Genomic DNA, 21,361 nt, shown 5'->3' on the forward strand with positions numbered 1-21,361 from the left:
AATGTAATGATCAGCTTCTTAATATTTTATTTCTATTTAATTACTTCAATTTTTAATAATGGTGAATTAATTCTGTAATCATCCACATGGCAGCTTCAACTTTATTAATTTGTGGTAGATTAATTATGATTAATTAAATAATTTTAGTTACGCATTCGACAAAATAATTATATTTTTCGTCCCTATATATTCACTTATTTAATTCGAGCCCCTAAATTTTTTTCAAGCTCGATTTTGATATCTAATTTTGATAAAAGGTTACGCCGTTCTATCATCTTTCATCTATCAATATTTCGTAACTTTATCATTTTCGTAAAATCTAACAGTACAACTAACGACATGACCAGTTCTATTAAAAATCATAAAAGTCAATAACCAAAATCATGATCAAGAAATTTAGGAACCCAAAACGAAGAAGTAGCCAACTGTAGGGACGAAAAGTGTAATTATCCCTTCAACTCCAGAAACTACCATGGCTTAAAAATAATGGTGAATCAGTACTATTAACCACGATTAAATAAAATTAAAACAAATATTTAAATTTTTGCCATAATTAATCGGTATTCGCCATAAATTTTTAGCAATAGCCAAAACATTTCTCATAATTTTAATTATGGCTAATATTTTGACTATACTTACGGAAACAACGGTTAAAGGCCATTGCGGAACCGCAATTGATTTGTATTTGTGATGATTTTTTTTCTTTGGATATAATAAATAAATAGCCGCAGCAAAGTTATCCCTATCTTTTTTGTGTTATGAATTCTCTTATTTTTTTATATTCAATTTAAAAATTTTTAGTTTTCTTTTAACTCTATTAATTTATTTCTGGTAAATTTTCACAAAATTTAATTTTTGAACTTGAAGTTCTGAATCTGTTTTGTCTAGTTCATTCAATAGAAAATTAAAATTATCTCGATTAATATAATTTATTTTTCAAAATATTCAAAATTTTAATTTTATTTTATAAAAAATAGGCATAACTGATAAAAGTTGGAAATCAATCTTAAACACATGTGAATTTGGAGGTAAAATGTCTCTTTGAATATTTTGGGGGATAAATTGTATTCGAGTTTAGAAATTAAATTTTGTCAATATAATACATATAATTGAAAAAAAAAGTAAATTTAAAATTGATTATCAATAAATAAAATAACTCATAATGTAAGAGCAAGAGCAATTTTCCGGAGAAATTTAATACAGTTAATAGTTGGGCTTTTCAAACTTAAAAATATTTTTATCGAATTTTAGAATTTAAAATTTTATTTAAGGGAGGAAAATTACATTCATCTGACATAATTGTGTATACCTCAATTTTAATTGGAAAATTTATAAATACCCCCTAAAATATAAAATAATTATGTATGTATGTATGTTTTATTTTATCCATCCAAAATATCAATTTTATTTTATTTGTGATGTATGATAATAAGATAAGTTTACTCTCTTTAGATCGAACATCAATTCCAATGATACGATAGACAGGTCATTTGATAGATCAGATGAATAACATCTCCAGAACCATATAGAAACTTGCTCAGAGGAAATGATTTGATTCCGAGTTTTGTCTGTACATGCAAATTGAACAAATTAAATAGACAAATCAGGTATTCAATTTGGGGTAAATTACATTTTTGGTCCCATAAGTGGACCCGATTCCAATTTTAGTCTCATACTAAGGACAATTCGCACATTTGGCCCCGTAAGTGGATTTTTTTTCTAATTTCAGTCCCGGTTGGGAATTTCCGTTAAAACCTAACGGCAGCTGCTGAAATTCGTTAGGTGCTGTTAAATATGGAGGGAAAGCATGTAGAATTGAAGGGAAAGCATGGAGAATTGGAGGAAAAATCAACAACTTGGTGGAAATTACACTATACCCTCTTCCTTCTATTTAAATCCCATTTCTTCATTTCTCTCTAGCATTTAGTAGAAAAAAATCTCACAAAACTGGTAATAGAGAAAATTTTTGTCATTGTGGAAGGCTTGCGATTTTGAAAACCTCATGGACCGACGACAACTCAAGTAGGAGGTTTTTTGGGTATACGAAAAAAAGAAGCGGATGTGGTTTTTTTCATTGGGAAGATCCGCCGATGTGTGCAAGGGCAAATGTTATCATACCTTAATTGCTTCGAAAACTGAATAGAATGGAGGACAAAATTGCACAGATGCAACAAAAACAAATTATTTTAGTTTATTTTTTGGTTGTATCTTGGCTTATGGTGTTGTTTTAGAAGGAAGAGGGTATAGTGTAATTTCCACCAAGTTGTTGATTTTTTCTCCAATTCTCCATGCTTTCTCTCCAATTCTACATGTTTTCCCTCCATATCTAACAGCACCTAACGGATTTCAGCAGCTGCCGTTAAGTTTTAACGGAAATCCCCAATCGGGACTGAAATTGAAAAAAAAATCCACTTACGGGACCAAATGTGCGAATTGCCCTTAGTATGGGACTAAAATTGGAATCGAGTCCACTTATGGGACAAAAAATGTAATTTACCCTTCAATTTGCTGACAATAACCCAAAATTCCGTTATTCTCCGCTTTGAATTCCTCATTCAATCAACAACACATACATGCACAACAACACTTTTAGCAGCAAAGTTTGAAACTAATGTACACCTAAGCAAGTATATAGAAATTTCCGACCAAATCATGAAACTGAAAAGCTATAAAAAGAACTCTGAAGAAAAGGAAAAGCTATAAAAGAGAACACCACCACCTAAAAGTCTCACCGAACAATGATGCAAGAAAAATGTTGAAAAAGCTGAAACCAGAAAGGAGGAAAGAATGCTGTAACAAGATGAATGTACTAGTAGGAATAGATGGCCGCAAACAAGTCAAAAATATACTTCCTCCAGCAAGTGCATTTTTCTCAGTCGGCAAGTTTTACATTTATGGGTAGGACAAAGCAGTAGAGTAGAGCATATAGACTCACCAAGAATGGTCAGCCCCTTCAACTTTGGCCGGCCTCCTTAAGCTTTTCTGTGATGTCTTTTCCTTCATTTCAGCAAATCAAATGCAGACACAATCATGTTAATTTTAAAAGAAATGAAGACCCCAAAAAGATAATGTTGGAATTTGAAAGAACTATTGTCTTGGAGATTGGATAAACTCAAGAATAAGAGACCTAATCAGAAAAGAGAACAGCAGGGTGCATCTTTTAACATACGGGCACTAAGCAAATGGGACCAAAATAAGGTGCAAGGCCAAAACTTCAGACGATAACAAGAAAACAGTGAAGTAAAAATCCATGGAATAAGTTGAACAACCATGATAACAATCACCTCAAATGTAGGGCAGTTAATATACAGATCAGTAATATATCTAAAGAATGGCACTGTACAGTCTCGAAAATGAAAAATAGAACTCACGCATTGTTTTGTAATTGTAACATCCTAATCAAGGAAACTGCATCCGCAAGGTTGAAGTTTACTTTTAAGTTTTCAATTTGAATATACTGGTTAATTTCCTCTTCTCCAATCTCCAAAGACCTTTTTTCAAGGTTACACACTTGCAGACATTTGTACTTTTTAGCATGTAAGAGTATGAGATAGATGTCAGGAGAATCAATGAGATAATGCTATTTGGACACCTGGCTCATTCTGTATTTCATCGATACCATAGGTCCATAGCCAATACATTCCATCTGCACTATAGCCTATGTGCTATAAGTAGAATAAAAGAAGATCGCAGAAATCATCTAAAGAGTCCCAAAACCATCCGCACACAGACATACCGTGAGACAGAAGGCTCATAAATCAAGTTAGTCACATCAAACAAGCACACAAGAGCTGTTGGAGATGGGGCAGATATTAAATACCAAACTGATTACTAAATGTACCATTAGCTATTATACTCCCTCATTAGCTTAGTGAAGGTTGTTTCTATGAAAAGGTGATAATTCATTTTCACACTTCATGTTGGCTTCTGAATAGGAACTAACAGTAGCCATATATAAATAAATCAAACTGTCGTGTTGACAAAGAGTGGCAATTACTTCAATTGCCATTCTCCAAATTTGCTGGCTATGAATTCGTCGACATCAAGTTGGCTCCACATCTTCCCACTTCAATGTTTGTGGAAGCACACATCGAATGCAGCTAACTGGGGAACAGCATACTAAGATTGTAATTTTGGCGAAAGAAATGATATACTCGGTATATTAAACCAAAATGGCTTGTAGAAGTAGAATCTTATTGCTTTTTCGCAAAGCACAAGGAGGAAAAATAGCAGTTCTGCATGATTATCAGTAGTAGCGCAATTGCAAGGCAATGCAAGATGAATACATAATTCTCAACACAAAGCACAAGGAGGAAAAAGAACGGTTCTGCATGGTTATCAGTAGTAGGCGCAATTGCAACCCAGTGCAAGATGAATACATAATTCTCATCAAGAGTCACAGTAACAGCCTGCAATTATCTCTTCAGGTAAACTCATTTGTTCTCATGTAAACTTACCAACTGATGATGCTCAAATAAGATGCTAAAGTCAAGGAATTCAGTTAGTCAATCGTACGTGTTGCATAGGATGAAAATTCAGCCAGAAAAAATTGTGGAAATACTACTTGAGGGCTTGTTTATGGTAAAACTATTATATGGTTTAATAGAATGCTTGTCAGTTTATCAATTTTTGTAACAGATTTGTCATAACATTATTTCTTGATTTTATGTTCAGGAAACAAATTCCGGAATATGGAACAGAAGTCCTTCTTGACGCTTATTGTTATTATGTCTCAAGATGTAAGCATTTGTATTCAGATTCTTCACAAAGTTGGACCATTCAACGAATTGCATTTCATCGAAAGACTTCAGTTGTTGTAGTTTATTATTATCCAGTGCTATCATGCTTTTTGGGCATCATATTATACTTGTTGAACTTCTTAAAGATGCCTAATGATTAGGGAATCAGCAAAAATCCATCCCCTAGCTTAACACCTCTGCTGGAATTTTATTGCACAACTAACTTATCAGCATACCAGTCTTTTCCTGTCTAAAATTTCAAATGATGAAAACATTTAACAGAATCCGTATGAAACTATGGATCACAAGGATCCTACTGACTATATTTAAAGCAAAAGTAGTCGAAATACATAAATTATTCCGACCTTCATCACCAAATACCAGTTAGAGTAAATAATAATTATACATGCCACCTTCATATTCTACGAAAACTTGTAAAGTAAGGAGAAACAGAGGTAGAGAGTGACCAAAACAACTTAAGCACTGAATTTCTTTCATTATTTGTTCAAACTCGGACTAGGATGAACAAAGGCTCAAAAATATGAAAACAAATTAAATGGATCTTTCCTCTTAAATTCCATGAGAGGGAAGAGTCCTGCCCTGAGTTTGTGGAGAGCCTATTCAAGAAAAGAGAATGCTCATCTGGAAAAAATAGCTACCAGCAACACAGGCCACCAGGCATACAGCATGATGCATGTTGGACAATGACATAACCATATATGCCCTTGTTGTGAGTTACGATAAAAGCCTTTGTTTGGAGCAAAGATCTACATGACCTAGAAAAAATCTGGATCCAAACCAGAAAAAGGTAAAAGCACCAGAATGATTTTTAAGAGACGAGGTAAAAACCGCAGAACGTAAAAGACAAAAAAGAGAACTATCTGCAAAAAACAACAAAAATGGCCCACAGTCAAAATGCAAATGTCGACAATTAGAAAAGCAAGTGGCCGACAAGTTTAATGGCCACAGCTTGAAAGCAGGAAGCCAAATCAGGTGATTAATGCCATGACGTCACCAAAACAAGTTTGAAGTCCGTGTTTGTCCACGGGCTATTACAAATAAAGAAATCAAAAGCAAATGGGGGATCGAAAATTTTCTCCAAGTTTTAAAAAAATAATATTAGAGTCTTTTCAAAGTTTTCTGAGTGTTAAGTTTTTCATTGTATGGGGATTTCCTAAGAGTGTAGTCCTCTTGCCCATACGAGGCTATACAGGTATCTCCTCCGGTAGAAGAAGACAATATCTATGTAATATTTCAAAAATTTCTTCAATAAAAGTTAAAGCTTTTCCATTCAACTTGTTTATTCAAAATTCTATTAAGTCTCTGTTTTGGAGTGCTTTCTACTACAAAATAGAGATGTGCAGTTTGTTGCTGAAGGAGCCTAAGTAGCTGCGAACCATATGTTGTGGTAGTGTGGTTGGAGGATGTCTGTAAGACCGAGGAATTGGAATAGCCGGTGGCAAAACATTCAAGCTAACATATGAACTAATGGAGGCCTAATTTTATTTCGTGAGCATGTTGGGACTGATTAAGAGCATGGAGTTGGACTACTTGGTTTTAGCTCTAAAACCGCAAAATGGTCACTAATTGGTCCTAGGTACCAAAATCAATATTATTTTGAAAAATGGAGGACCAAAACCAAGAATTTGAACCTTTGGGTACCAAAATTAAATTAGTGATATAGTTGGGGTACGGAAAGTGAAATTATTCCAACTTTCTAGCATAGCAGTCCATTTTCTGTCTCGAAATTTTAGTGATGAAACACCTACAAGGATCCACATGAAACTATGGATCACAAGGATCCTACTTAACTATACTCTTGTACAACAAAATAGTCTAAATACATAAATAATTCGAACCCTCAGCACCAAATACCAGTTACTATAACTGCAAGAGGGAATGACAATTATACATAAAACCTTCATATACTACGAAAAACTTGTAATAAGGAGAAACAGAGACAGAGAGAGATTAAAACAACTTAAGCACTGAATTTCTTTCATCATTTATTCAAACTCTGACGCAGATGAACAAAAGCTCAAACCAACCATGTTCCTATGTAATACATACATGTATTAATATGGAAAACAGTAAACTTCACAAACAACAAAATTCTTCAGCTGATTTTTCAAGCTTAAAGAACTCACTGATAACCTCGCTCCTACAAAAAACTTCACTCAGGTTTCTTCGCTCCGTTTTTACTCCCGTACACCAATCCAGTCTCCTGCATAATATATTGTCGAACACACATGAATTCTCCGTTCATCAACTCAAAATTTCGGTACAAAAGCACGACATCCACAGAATAGTAACCTGAGGATCCGGAATCGGCTTTCGCTTTTCAACATATCGATATGGATCGGAAGCCGCCGCCAATGCTGCCCTTTCCTGATACACCCAAAGAAAAATGTTTAGGAAACAAACAAATTAAATCAAACACAAATCATCATAGGAATCAGCGGAAAACAATTGAATTTTTGCCTCTTGCTCTCTTCTGAGCTGCTGAGAAGGGCGGACCCAGAGGTAATAAGCGAGGGTTCCTGCGACAATCCATGAAGCTAAACTGCTCCCACCCCTTAGACCGCCCATTGAATTTCCAACAAAAGACCTCACATTCCCGAATGCTCTCCTCCAACCGCTCGCCATTTGCGAGGTTTTCGCGTCAAAATTCGACCGTGTTCTCTCTTTGCTTATTGAACTTTGAGGTTTTACTGATAAGATCAAAATTTCAGTGGAATCTTTCGCTGCCCAATTCACAGTTTGGTTGGTGTGAGCAAGAGCAGAGAACCTCTCTTCCTTCGGAGGGAGGTGAAATCCGATGTGATACGTTAACGTGAAGACGACTTTGAGTCCTTACGTGGCGCAATATAACAGGATTAAGACATTGTACTTTGAGTTCAAGTTAATGTGCCTTAGCATACCATGCTGGTGTACTTGGAGTACGTGAACATTTTGAACCAAGTAGAGAACGTGTCATGATACTGACTTCAGAATATTTTTATGGGCCCAAATTGGTAAGCCCAATATCGTTTGGGTTAAATGTAAATTATCCCTTTATTATATGAAATGAGTAAATTATTCTCTTATAAAAAAAATAATAGTAAATTTTTCTGTGAAAAAAAAAATAGAGCAATTGCACCCCTAACGCTAGTTTGTGTAATTCACGCATTTTTTTTTCTATTTTTTTAATTTTTAATTATAAAATTACATTTATACCCTTATTCAATTACCCCGAATTTAATTTGAATCTAAGGTTCAAACTGAACTAGTAAATATACCACCTAAATTTTGATCTATTTCAATCCACGATCAATGCTTAAACAAATATATAAATTTAAACAATATAAATATATATATATATAAAAATAATCAACAGTTATATATATATATATATAGAGAGAGAGAGAGAGAGAGAACAACGATGGTGAGAGCAGAAGAGGGGGGAGGGCGGCAAGGACGGGAGAGGGGAGGGCCGACGATGGAGACGGCATGGAGAAGGAAGGGGGACCCCAGCGACAAGGAGGGAGGAGGGACACGGAGGGAGAAAGGAGGGGGAAGAGGTGATGGATAGCGATGGCAATGTGGAAGGGAAGATGAAGGGATAGAGGCGGCGGAGGGAAGGAAAGGGGAGAGGGCAGCGGAGGGAGAAATGGAGGGGGATGCGGCAATAGGCCGGTTTTCTCATCTCCTCTCTATTGTCCCCTCTTTTCCCACCCCCATTTCTGTTTATGTTTTTGTAATTTTACCACTGATCATAACAGATAGGGGAGGTGACAGCTAGGGAGAAGGGGAGAGAGAGGGATAGGCTTGCGGGAAGAGGAGCACTAGCAACGGGAAGGGGAAAGGGAGAGGGGCGCTGGCGAGGGGAACGGGAAAGGGGAAAGGGAAAGGGAGTGTGAAAGCAGTCGGTGGCTGGTCTGGGGGTAGGTGGGTAGGGGGTTGGTTTTTTTGGTTTTTCTAAAAGAAAATGTATATATTATATAATATATATAAAATAGTATATTTATTTTTTTAATAAATATTTGTATATGATGTGCATAAAACTAGACTGACCCAAAGATGCCCAATCAACCCATAAAGAAGAAAAAGACGAACAGCCCAAGAAGCCCAGGAGGAATGGAGGAGGCCCAAAACATCTCCCACTCGAAAGCCTAGGACATTCTCTGACTCAAAAGCCAATACATCCCCGACTAGGACTATGATCAAAGCCAACCAAAACATTCGGCCCAAAAAGCCTACAAACATGGCAGCTCACTCCCACATGGCACCTCATCAACCCAGGTGTCAACAACCACCTTGGACCACATCAGCTCAAGGAGGGACTCCCTAGCGGCTGAGACTACTTGTAGGCGAGAGGTCTTCCTAGACTGAAGAGGACACCCCACTAAAGTACTCCTAGCTGCGGATAAAGACGACCACCCCTTATTCTAACCATCCCTACCAACTTTAGCATGATTCTTGGGAGTGGGATACACCCCCAACAGACAGGGATTCTCCTCTATAGATACAGGTTTGGTCTCTCCAGACGGGGGACACCCCAAACACCCCTCTCACGCCCTTCTCACTCTCTAAATACCTCTCTTACTCTCTAAACTATCTCTTAAACTCTGTCTAAGCATATTATCATGTATTCTTATACTTTTCACCAAATTTATTTACCATATCTTAATTCTTAATTACGTTTATTTACTTTTTTGCTATATTTCATCTCGAATCCAAATCTAACTTAGGCATCGGAGTGCTAACGCCTTTTTTGTAGGTCCCTTTTTCAGGATTTGCATTCGTTTCGACGCAACCTTGAACGATTGTCCAAATTCATTGGATCCATGCGTTTTTTTAATGTATCGTTCGCACTATTTGTGAGAACATAAAGTTAAAGATGTGACTAGTAATGAAAACACCTAGCAAAACACTAAATAAGGGAAGGCCGTGGAGAAAACTGGTAGCACCAAGGCTCTTTTGATTGTGCCAGGGACACCCTTGGCCCCCATTAGTGGGGTCGATAGTCCCAGGACCTTCGAGATGGGCATCCTTCTCAGACAAAGCACTGCTCCCAGGCAGGCATCCTTCACGAAATAAGCCTTGTCTTTAGGCAAGCATCCTCCCAAAGAATAAATCTTCACATACAAAATTTTCTCAAAGAGTATCTTTAATATTTTAACTTAATAAACCTTGGAGGTTTATTTACCATCTTCAATGTGTTAACATGTCCCATCTTGTAAGGATTTCACAAGGGAGGCATCCTTCTCAAACTTCTCAGATGCAGGGACCCTTTCATAAAAAATCATGTTTTCCATACAGACGCATAGGCCTTTCGCCGTGAAGGTACCCCGACCCTCATTCGGGAAAGTACTTAGGTTCTTCTCTAAGGGACTTGTAAGTTTCTATCCCATGCAAGCACCTAATCCCCCCTCCATAAGTTCATCTAACCTTGCATTCAGCGGACACCTTACTTCTTCCTCCAGCGAGGTCCCTAAGTTCTGTACCAAGGAAGCCCCCCTCAAATAAACCCTCCTTCGAGGAGGCAAAATAAATTTGCTCCCTGCAAGACTAATTTGTAATATATATATATATATGTCTTTGTTATTTAACATTCTCTTGCAGAAATACACTAAAGTAGGCACAAAGGCCACCGTTAAGTCCTCCTCCATGGAGACCTTCATAAAAAGTCTTGCTCCGTGTAGGCACGAAATAAGCTCTTCTTTTTCTAAGCATGATTATGCTATCAACATTCATTGCAGGAATTCGAAAAAAGAAAAACAAAACAAAAAAAAAAACTCCCTCTTCGGACCTCACCTCTAAAGATGTAATAAGTGTTGAATCTCCAGTTATTATAGTGTGGGGGTTATTGATATACATAAAAATAAACTGCCCAAAGAGGCTCAATCAGCCCAAAAAAGAAGAAAGAAACGAATAACCCAAGAAGCTCAAGAGGAAGGGAGAGGCCTAGGACAATCCCCAATTTGGAAGCCTAGGACATACTCTCGAATGCCCAATACATCCCCCAACTAGGACTATGATCAAAGCGCACCAAAATCTTCGGCTCAAAAGGCCCACACACGTGGCAGCCCACTCTCCCATATAGCACCTCACCAACCTAGGCGTCAACAGCCACCTTGCACCACATCAGTTCAAGGAGGAACTCCCTAGCGGCTGGGACTCCTTGCAAGCGAAGGGTCTCCCTAGACTGAAAAAGTCTCCCACTAAAGCACTCCTAGTTGCGGATAAGAATGACCTACTCTTTATCCTAACCATCCCAACCAACTTCAGCGTGATTCTTGGGAGTGGGATGCACCCCCAACAGACAGGGCACTCCTCTATAAGTACAAGTTTTGTCACTCCAAACGGGGGACACCCTAAACACCCCTTTCATGCCACTCTCATTCTCTAAACAGCTCTCTTACTCTCCAAACTATCTCTTAAGCTCTATCTAAGCATATCATCACGTGTTCTTACACTTTTCACCAAATTTATGCACCATATCTCGATTAATCACATTTATTTTTTTGCTATATTTCATCTCGAATCCAGTACTAACTTGGGCGTCAAAGTGCTAACGCCTTTGAAGGTCCCTCCTTCAGGATTTGCATTCGCTTTGGCCCAAACCTTGAACGATTGCCCAGATCCATTAGACCCAGATTTTTTTTAACACATCAGTATACATTATTGATGCGTGCGATTTTAATATGGATCCAAAGTCTTTGGATCTTGATATCGGATTTGGGCTAATTTAGTAAAAATTCTTGAGAAAGAGGACCTACAAAATAAAAGGTTAGTACTCTGATACTTAAGTTAGTCCCGAATTTAAGAATAGACAAATATAAAAATGAATTATGATTAGAAATTATGATAAAAGTATGAATTCTGTATGTAAGAGCACAAAATTAGAGGAGCAGAGTATCAACAAGAGAAATTCTCGAGTGTGGAAGGGGATCGTCTGCTGAGGGGTACCTCGCCTATTTAGAGAGGGGCAGTGCCTTACTGCCAGGAGTTTCAGTGAGGGGGATCTGCATACCTAGCGAGTAAGGCGGGATTCAGGAGGGGATAAGGTTCTACCTTATCCGTTCCTTAACCTTATCCCCTCCTTAAGCAACAAGTTTTCAGATGAAGGTGGACTCCTGTTTTGTGAGGATTCTTCTTAGGATGAGGAATCTGGCCTCTAGAGGACACCTTCCTCTTCTCGGGTTGGACTTGGAGAGGAGCAGCAGACCTTCGAGTCGAGCCTTCGAGTTGGGCCTCCTACTTGGGCCAAGCTCATGAGTTCATTCCTAGATAACTTTCGAGGCTACGGAACTCGTCCTTGGGCTGAGATTGGTAAGCTTCCCTCTTGGGTTGGTTTCGAGGAGGCAGGCTCCCTTTTTAGGCTAGATGCAATAATTCTGGGCTGCCTCTCTCCTGAGCTTGTGGGCCTAACTTAAGCCTAGCATCTCTTTTTGGACCAATCTTTTTTGTGTCGTGCCCATCAATTATAAATTAGGTATATAATATATTATATAAAAGAAAAAAAATTTGGAGAAAAAAATCATGCGCACTTGCAAGAGGGGCGAGTGCACTGCACACACCCCTCTAAGAGGATAAATTACTTTAATTTCAAAAACATAGAGAGGTAATTTGATATATTTTTTTTCGCAGAGGGTATTTTGCACATTATTCATATCATAGGAGTATTTTGCACATTATTCATATCATGGGGGCAGTATGCATTTTCCCCCATATCTTTTGTTCTCTTAGTGGGCTCCAAAGAGCCCATTTCCATAAGGAAATGCTTTCGGCCTTGGGCTCAGGAATAGGCAGTATAATAATGGGTTTGGGTAGCAGCCCATGAGGATAGAAGATCTTGAACTTGATTCGTGATACCCCTGGCTTTTTCATAAAGCCCAAAAGTCCATTTGTCCAATAATATCAAGGATTGAAGGAAGCCAGCCACATAAAATCCCAATGATCAAATTGTTCTTAGAATCTGGAGAGAATCTATGGAAGTTGTTCTTAGAATCTCGACCTGCTATCGTTCTACGTCACCTGATCAAGACTAAAGTTGTTCTTAGAGTCTCAAAAAAATCGAAACCGAAAGAATTACCAAACTTTTGGAAAAAAAAAAAAAAGTGTAATTTGGTTTTATATTCCGTATAAATCAAATTTTCGATTTGATCGATTCCTACTTGATAAATCAAATAGCACACACTCCTGATGGCAAATGTTTTTATTATAATTTTTAGTAATAATAAATACTTTATCTACACTAGTAAAAATTACCGTCAATAATTACTATATAGTTGTGGTCAATAATTATATACTACGATTATTTTATTTTTAACTATAACAGTTAACCATTATTAAATATTCAATTTCTTCTAGTGTGAAACTCATCTCATATGTCCATGAATTGTTGTGCTTGTCATTATGATTTGAGAGCTTGATTACCTCTTAAAATAAATTAAGTATATTGATGAACTATAAGGGGATTCTACATAGTGGACAAAGTAATTCATGGTGTGAATGGATGATAGGTAGGCATACATAGATATGATTAATCTAATTATATAAGTTTTTCACAGATCTTAATACATTATTATCATGAATTATAGAAAAGAGTAATACACTAATTCCTTGGTCATAATAGATTTGGTATAATTTGAAAGAGTATATAAGATTAGCTCGGTAAGAACCTTAGCTTATGAAAATATTTGCTTGTTAAATTAATTCATTAATATTACACTTATTAGAACAATTCCAACAATAAAACTAATGCCCCCAAAAATTATTGGACCCAACCTACAAGTTAAGCATACTGGCCCAGTCGGCTAAGAACGGAGCGGCTCATCAGCAGCATGGATAAAGCCTACCAGCAGGAAGAACAAAGCTTATTAGCAGGGAAGAAAAACACATAGGCTTACCTGCTACTTTATTGAATTGGCAAGCCTAAAAAATAAATTCATTTCAGTCGGATACGTCATCATACAGCTACAAGCACACACCATGTAGCTTGCCAACATATTTGTACACACACCCTGAAATATCTCTAGGTAGTTCCAGTTAAATAGGTAACAAACGAGCTGAAAAATCCACAAACAAACCAACTCTCAGATTTTAAGCAGATATGGCATGATTCAGTCCAGCTCACGTATCTCAGTCAATATTTATCCAAATCACACACGATTTATTTTGGATGATAGCCAATTTAAAGAGCTTTCCAATGGCGAATGACACTCTACTACAATCCACATATCCTACTTTGTACGTGTCTATAAATGAGGTCTTATGAAGTCATTTGGTAACATCATTTTTCATTCTCAAACTCTCATTTTCTTGCATTATTCTCTATCGGTCTTTAAGCTATTTCAAACTTATAATTTGCATTCCTCACTAATATTGATCATCCTTAATCATATATCATCATTATTCACTTTAATTCATGATTCTCTTTCATTTCTTCTATAAACCGTTACTAGATTAAGCATCGGGGTGCTAATTAATCTCTGTTTTGCAGGACTAGTCCTCTTATAATCTTATAATTTCACGAAAGATTCTTCTATCCTTGTGCTGTGGCCAAATTTCTAATACGCATAAAAAACAAAGATATTGAGAAAGACTAAAATATTGAGAGAATACTCTTGAATTCTACTCTGAAAAGGCAATTGAAATAGAGCAAAGGTCACGATTTGTCAAGTTCTAAAATTGAGGAATCCAATTAAATGGAAGAAACAAAATGCAAAAAATAAAGCATATGCAAGATTTGTTAGAAGCAGAAAGTGCTAGCTTAAGTATATATGTGTTTGAAGAAAGGAGTTAAACAAAATTGTTATGAAATCTAGTTCACCTTTGTGGAAGCACTCCTTACATGGAAAATCAAACATATATATTTTCAAGGTTTGCATGGAAAATAAAAAATATATACCCTTCCAGAACTGTACAAAAGGAACTGGGAGGAGTGGCAGCAAAGAGACGAGGAAGAAATCTGCACGACAGCCGCCATCTCAGTTGAGAATTCTCAGTGGTTAGTAGAGAAATGAAATGAAACATAAAAAAACATGGTACCTTGACTGTTTGAGATGCGAGTTGTTTTCAAATCATGGGAAGCCATTGAAATGTGAAGATGAGAAGTCAAGATAATTAAAGAGAAAATTATTCTCAAACTTTAAATCCTTCATTTCATTATTATTTTTGCATGATATCAAATCACGGGTAAAATTGATGAATGGGAAAATTGCAACCAACTCTCTTGTGATATCACAAATGAGCAAATTACCCCCTTATGAAAAAATAAATAGCAATTTACCTCCCTGTATTTTTTAAAATACAACAATTTACCTCCCTATGTTTTTTTAAATGAAGCAATTTACCTCCCTGTATAAGGAGGTAAATTGCTTCATTTTAAAAAGTATAGGGGGATAAATTGCTATATTTTTTTCATAGGGGGGTAATGTCCTCATTTTCAATATCATATGGGGGTAAATTGCTATTCACCCAAAATTGAATTATCTTTTTTTATAATATAGTGATATCAGAACTACCGCTTTGTATTTGCAAGAGCTCTTTTTTTCTTTTTATAATAGTAATATAGATTAGGGTTGTCAAATTAATATTGGTAGCTTGTATAATGTATAGGGTGTCATTAGGTTATGCTTTTAAATTGATAAAGTTGATGCTGGACTTCCTAAAGGGTGTACTTGTAATTTTATAAAAAATAAGAAGTACGTATAACTGTAATTTTATAAAATACAAGGAGTCTTTATGTAATTTATCCTAATTCTGGTATTGTCAGTATAATTTACCCTTAATATTATTATAGTTTGTAAAGAACAAACATTAAACCATCATTATCATAGGAATGCAGCAGATAAATTGTTACATGAGCATCCAAACCCCAGCCCACAAAACGCAATATTGAGATTAAAATTATACAAATTTGAGTATATGATATCATTGCAAACACATAAATTTAAATTAGGTACGTTAAAATGAACCCCTTTTTTGTTGCAAAAATATAAATTCATCCTTAAGGGTATACCGGTTAGGGGTGGCAACGAGTCGAGCTCGAGCTCAATTCTGTAATTTTAGCTCGAGCTCGATTCTGTAATTTTAGCTCGAGCTCGAGCTCAAATTGATTTTTTATTTTTTATTTTTTTTTATCTTTTTGTTTTTTTTTGTTTTTTTTTTTATTATTATTATAATATTAAGTTATGAAAATTACCAATTTTTTACATAAATTTATAAGTAATAAAATAGATTGTATAATGCATACTATATTATTATTATTATTATGATGATCAGATTAAATAATGAAAATCACCAATTTTTTACATAAATTTATAAGTAATAAAATAGATTGTATAATGTATACTATATTATAAATATACCAAACTATAGTATGAAATTCTAATTTATTATTATAAACATAAACTATTGATTAGTTTAGTAGTAATATAATTAGTAAATTGTACAAAAAAAAAAATCATTCTTAACAGTTTTAAGCTATTGGAAAAGTATCAATTATTTGAAATAATGCAATTGAAATACATAAAAGTATTTTATAGTTGAGATCAATATATGTTCACAATCTGCGCAGTAAATTTATATATTTATAAATATTAGTATTACATTGATGTAACTATCATCTTACATTGTTGAATAATATAGGTTAAGCGGACCATTAAAATTCAGATAAGACCGTTAGATATAATCAAACTTACAAAAAAAATACACTTGATAAAGTTTTAGACTTCAAGTCGGTGTATCGTAGAATCAGGCCATGTGATTTTAAATCAAACCATCTGATATGATCTAATGGACACGATCTTATATATAATTTGGTGTGAATCGGGTGTCCAGATTTTAAGATATCGTAATTGTTGATTATTTTTTTTATCTCATTATATATATAATAAAATAATAATTAAAATAATTAAAATTGTTCAACCATCACTATTATTATCATTATCATTATTTTTAGATTAATTCATATGAATCACTAAATTTTGACATAAATTTATAAATAATAAAATAGATTGCATAATGCATAGTATGTATCCTGATAATAATATAAAACTCAAAAACAGATAAAAAAAATCATAAGTGAATTACTTTTCAATTTAAAAAAAGTATAACGTAATACAAATATATATTAAAATATAATATTAAAAGTTTATATATGTCATATTAAATAATAATTTTAATTACAAAAAATATTATAATTTACTAAGTTGTTGATTAAGTTTATTTTTGTATAAAGATTAAATGTATAAATAAAAGTACCATAATTTATTATTATCCAAAATAAAATGTATGATATTGATTAATAATTATAATATATAGTCAATTTTGATTATGAAATTGATCAAATATAAAATATAAAATTCAATATATAAAAAATTCAAAAAATATATATAAAAAAATAGAAAAAAGCTCGCGCGAGTCGAGCCCAAAATCGAGCCTCGCGAGCCTGCTCGACTCATCTGCCACCCCTAATTCCAGTAAGTAAAAATTATGAAAATCCTATCTCAAGGGCAAAATAGGCAGCCACATAAAGTTTTTTATTAGCTTACAACAACAACGATCGTTAATTTAACTGACGAATGGGGCAATTAATAACAGGTACAAAAATTTACATAATTTTGATAATAGGAATGAGGAATTTGTATTGATAGGAGTGCATTTTTATTATAATTTCAGTGATATCTTGCTATCTTTGAGACTAAAATACTGTTAATCAAGTGTTGTATTGCAAAATTAGTTTACAAAAAATTGGCAGAATGAAAGAGGAAGAAAGATGTCACAATCAATATTTTGATAGATTGGAATAAACCAGGTAGGCGTGCCCACACCTAAACCTGCGGGAAAGCAACAGAAAAAGAAAGGTCCGAAATACGATTTTTGGAAGGATTCGTGGTTGATCGGGATATCTAAGGCTGATTGGAAACCCTCCTTACTGAAGAAAACTCTTTAGGATAATAGTTTCAATTCCTTAGGTCTTTTAGTTTTTTTAGAAATCTAACTTTTTTAGTTCTGATAGGATTAGGTAACTAGTTAGCATAAATAAATGATGTAATTCACCATATAAACATCTTTGATCTTTGGATCTTTTATTTATATGCGTTTTTATATAATATTTTTCTCTTCTCCTTTCATGTGTTCTTCCATGAGCATGCTAGGCTAAATCTTTTATTTCTAGTTAAATATGGTGAATGTTTGATTTCAATATGTTGTGCAATCTAATTTGTGCTTTTGACTTTCATTCATATGGATATTTGTGTTGTTCTTCATGTTTTTATTACAAATAATCTGATTTATGAATAATATGTATCATTATTTATTGTCAAAAATATTTGACTAGCCAATTAAACTTGCAAATTCATAATTGTTTGTTTAGCTTAATAACTAGTGGTAACAAAGCATAGTTTACCATGTCGTAGTGGTTGCTTATGTTGTGGAGAATGCACAATTTAACTTAAATAAGTTCTCGTAGAAATTTTTTTGTTAGAATTGGGTCTTTCTAGTTCTTAATATTGTTGGTAAATTAAATATTAAGAACATTCCCAAGGTTGTTTACTGATTAGAGAATTAGTCAACATTCCTTGACTAACGACAAGGTAAGGAAATGTGAGGTCATCAGGTCGTACCAATGACCATAATCAATTTATCTATTATAAATTTTTGTTATCTTTGCATCTATTATCAACCAAGGAATCAAGCATGATCCTGTCTTAAACTAGAAATCTTTCTTCTCATATTTGTTTCTCTTTTTTATTTCATTTTTTAGATTTAGACTTTAAACACCCCCCCCCCTTTTATTTTTATTTTTATTTGAAGGAATTAATTTAAAACCATTCATTGTGGATTTGACTTTACTCACTACATTCACAAGCTTTTAGTAGGATAATATTTTTTGTGAATTCGACATCCATCAAATTTGGAGTTGTTGTCGGGAATTGGTGTCTTTAAATTAATTTCTTTTTGTTACTTGTTCTCTTACTTGATTTTTAGTGTCACAATCTTCTCATATAGGTGAACTTGAATTTGATCCCAAGATCGAGAAGACCGCGCGAAGACTTCGAAAAGAAACCAAGAAATGCAAGGGAGAGGCTTCTACTTCTTCCAAAACAGAGGTAGACTTAGCACTAGACGTGCCCACGTTTAGTGCCTCTAAAGACGAAGTCATGGCGCAAAATCCAGAACGAACAATTAATGAGATGACTTCTCTTAACCTAAACCAACAACCCCTTTGCATTGAATATCCAACTTTAAATATTAATTTGGAACCTAAATCTGGCTTTATTCACTTACTTCCTACTTTTCGTGGCCTTGTAGGTGAAGATCTACATAAACATCTCAAGGAATTTCATGTAGTATGTTCTAACATGAGATCCCAAGAGATCACTAAAGAGCAAGTCAAGTTACAAGCTTTTCCATTCTCTTTAGTTGATAAGGCAAAGGATTGATCTACTACTTATCCTCGGGATATATTATTAGTTGGAACGAGCTCAAGAAGCAATTCTTTAAAAACTACTTCCCCATCTCACGAGCTACAAACATTCGGAAAGAAATAAGTAGAATACATCAATTTTTCAGGAAATTTTTCCATTAGAATTGGGGAAGATTCAAGTAGTTAGTGAGAGTTCTCTCATCACCAAATTCTGGATCACCTCTTGATTCAATATTTCTATGAAGGATTGTTTGAAACAAATAGAAGCTTAATATTTCTCCCTACCGAAGCACGCAAGCTATTCACAACCATGGCATCCAACACCCAACAATTTAGGAGTAGAAACGATAACCCACCAAGAAGAGCTAATGAGATAAACACTTCCATTGATGAACATCTAGATAATCTTACCTCTCTAGTGGGGCAACTTATTGTAGGAAACACTCAACAAATCAAAGCTTGTCGCACATGTACTTTTTTAGGTCACTTCACCGATGTTTGTCCTACGCTCCAAGAAGAACCCACCATGCATGCTAATGTCGTAGGTGGATTTTTCATACCATCACAAAGGAGATATGATCCCTATTCCAACATATACAATCCGGGATGGAGGGATTACCCCAACCTTAGCTTCAATTCTCAACCTCAAACTTGACCACCACCTTAATCCAACTCCAATTCTGGTACGTCTCTTGAGAATATCGTGAAAACATTTGCCACCAACACTCATAAATTCCAACAAGAGACTAGCGAGATTCAAAATTTGGAATTTCAAATGAGTCAATTAGCGTCATCTGCCAGTCGGTTGGAGTCCCAAGGTAAGTTACCCTCCCAAATTGTTGTTAATCCTAAATATAGTGATATTGCCTTGTTCAACGAAAAAGAGTTGCAGGCTATCAAGGATGAAAATAACACTAAGCGTGGGCACGTAGATAGGGCAAAATAGATCATAAATTCGAAATGCCCTAAAAGCAAACCAAGAAGCCCGACTTAACCAACAAAGAGCATCCCAAAGTGTTTGTGCCCAAACCCCCCTTCTGGGTGAGATTTACGACAAAAAGACTCCTTTTGGAAAAATGATGATTGACTTGAAAATTATACATGGGAACTTACTGGACTTAACCTACCTTGAGAGGAATTTTGAGAATATTTTCTTTTTCTCTCATGAAATAATACTTCATGATTTTCTTCCTAAAACTTTCTATGAACCATGTTAAGACCACATCACTATGCATACACTTGAAAATGATAAAGACACTAGGATAAAAACTCCTTTGGGTTAAAAGGACCACCCACATGCATTTTTTCTTAGTAAGCCCATTTAAGCCATATAAACCTTAATTCCTTATCATGCAACATCAATTATGAACAAATTCTACCGTATTTTTGTTCCCCCTGCTTGGTCCTTCCAAGGACTAATAGAGCATCAAGAAAAAGAGGATGTATTCTAACTATGGGTTTTGATATGAAGTGTGGGGATGTCTCATCTATCGTAATCATATTTTTTGCTAAGGAAGTATATGAGCTAATACATCATATGGTGACCTTGTTCTATGCCTTATTGCAAGATAGATAAAGAAAGAAAGAAAAACATTGCAAAAAAAATGCCTTCAAAAAGAAAAAAGAAAAAAATCAAGGAAAGCAAGAAAAAGAAGAATAATAACATTTTCTCTCTAAAGCAAGGCATAGTTCAAGTTATGAAAAGTGAGGTATTTGAATTAGAGCATTAGATGAAAATTCTTATATCTATTGCTTGATGCTCTACTCTAGTCTACTTGGATTTGTACCTCATTTTTCATGAAAATTCGTACCCCTAGACCAAGCCCCATTACAACAAAAATCAAAGACCTCTTGATTCAAGTGTGTGCATATCTATAAGTGATGGAGATGTAGTGTATAATCAAGCCTATGGTGAAGCATTTTCATAGCAAGTATTTGAGCAAAACACTTAGCCAAAAATACTTGAGAGAGTGGGAGATATCAGAGAATAGTCCACTTATTTTTCATGCTTAATTGTTTATGAAAATCATACATGTGAAAAATTTGTTTGAAGATTATTGAGTTGTCTTTTATCATATGGTATATCATTCTTTGAACACCTAACTAACTTTTGGTTGGACACTTTCGTCTGCGAAACCATGAAAATTGAAACGGGATTTATAAGTCCTTTTTTATCTTTATTTTTGCATCGAGCACAAGCAAA

General features: G+C 34.9%; 1 protein-coding gene across 4 annotated transcripts; it reads right to left on the bottom strand.

Moving 5' to 3' along the window:
- On the bottom strand, window positions 2,832-7,562 carry LOC105178288. Of its 4 annotated transcripts, none has more exons than XM_011101739.2 (4): window positions 7,221-7,561; window positions 7,053-7,127; window positions 6,887-6,963; window positions 2,832-2,997 (listed from the first exon to the last, which is right to left on the bottom strand). In XM_011101739.2, the coding sequence occupies exons 1-3, from the start codon at window positions 7,383-7,385 to the stop codon at window positions 6,913-6,915; spliced, it is 291 nt and encodes a 96-aa protein (XP_011100041.1). In that variant the 5' UTR covers window positions 7,386-7,561; the 3' UTR covers window positions 2,832-2,997; window positions 6,887-6,912. The 4 variants fall into 4 exon arrangements, with proteins under 4 accessions (XP_011100041.1, XP_020554215.1, XP_020554213.1 ...); XM_020698556.1 differs by lacking the exon at window positions 2,832-2,997 and adding an exon at window positions 3,543-4,104 and having other exon boundaries at window positions 7,221-7,562; XM_020698554.1 differs by lacking the exon at window positions 2,832-2,997 and adding an exon at window positions 4,991-5,526.

The sequence above is a fragment of the Sesamum indicum genome, linkage group LG2 (assembly GCF_000512975.1).
Source record: "Sesamum indicum cultivar Zhongzhi No. 13 linkage group LG2, S_indicum_v1.0, whole genome shotgun sequence".
Taxonomy (NCBI): Eukaryota; Viridiplantae; Streptophyta; class Magnoliopsida; order Lamiales; family Pedaliaceae; genus Sesamum; species Sesamum indicum.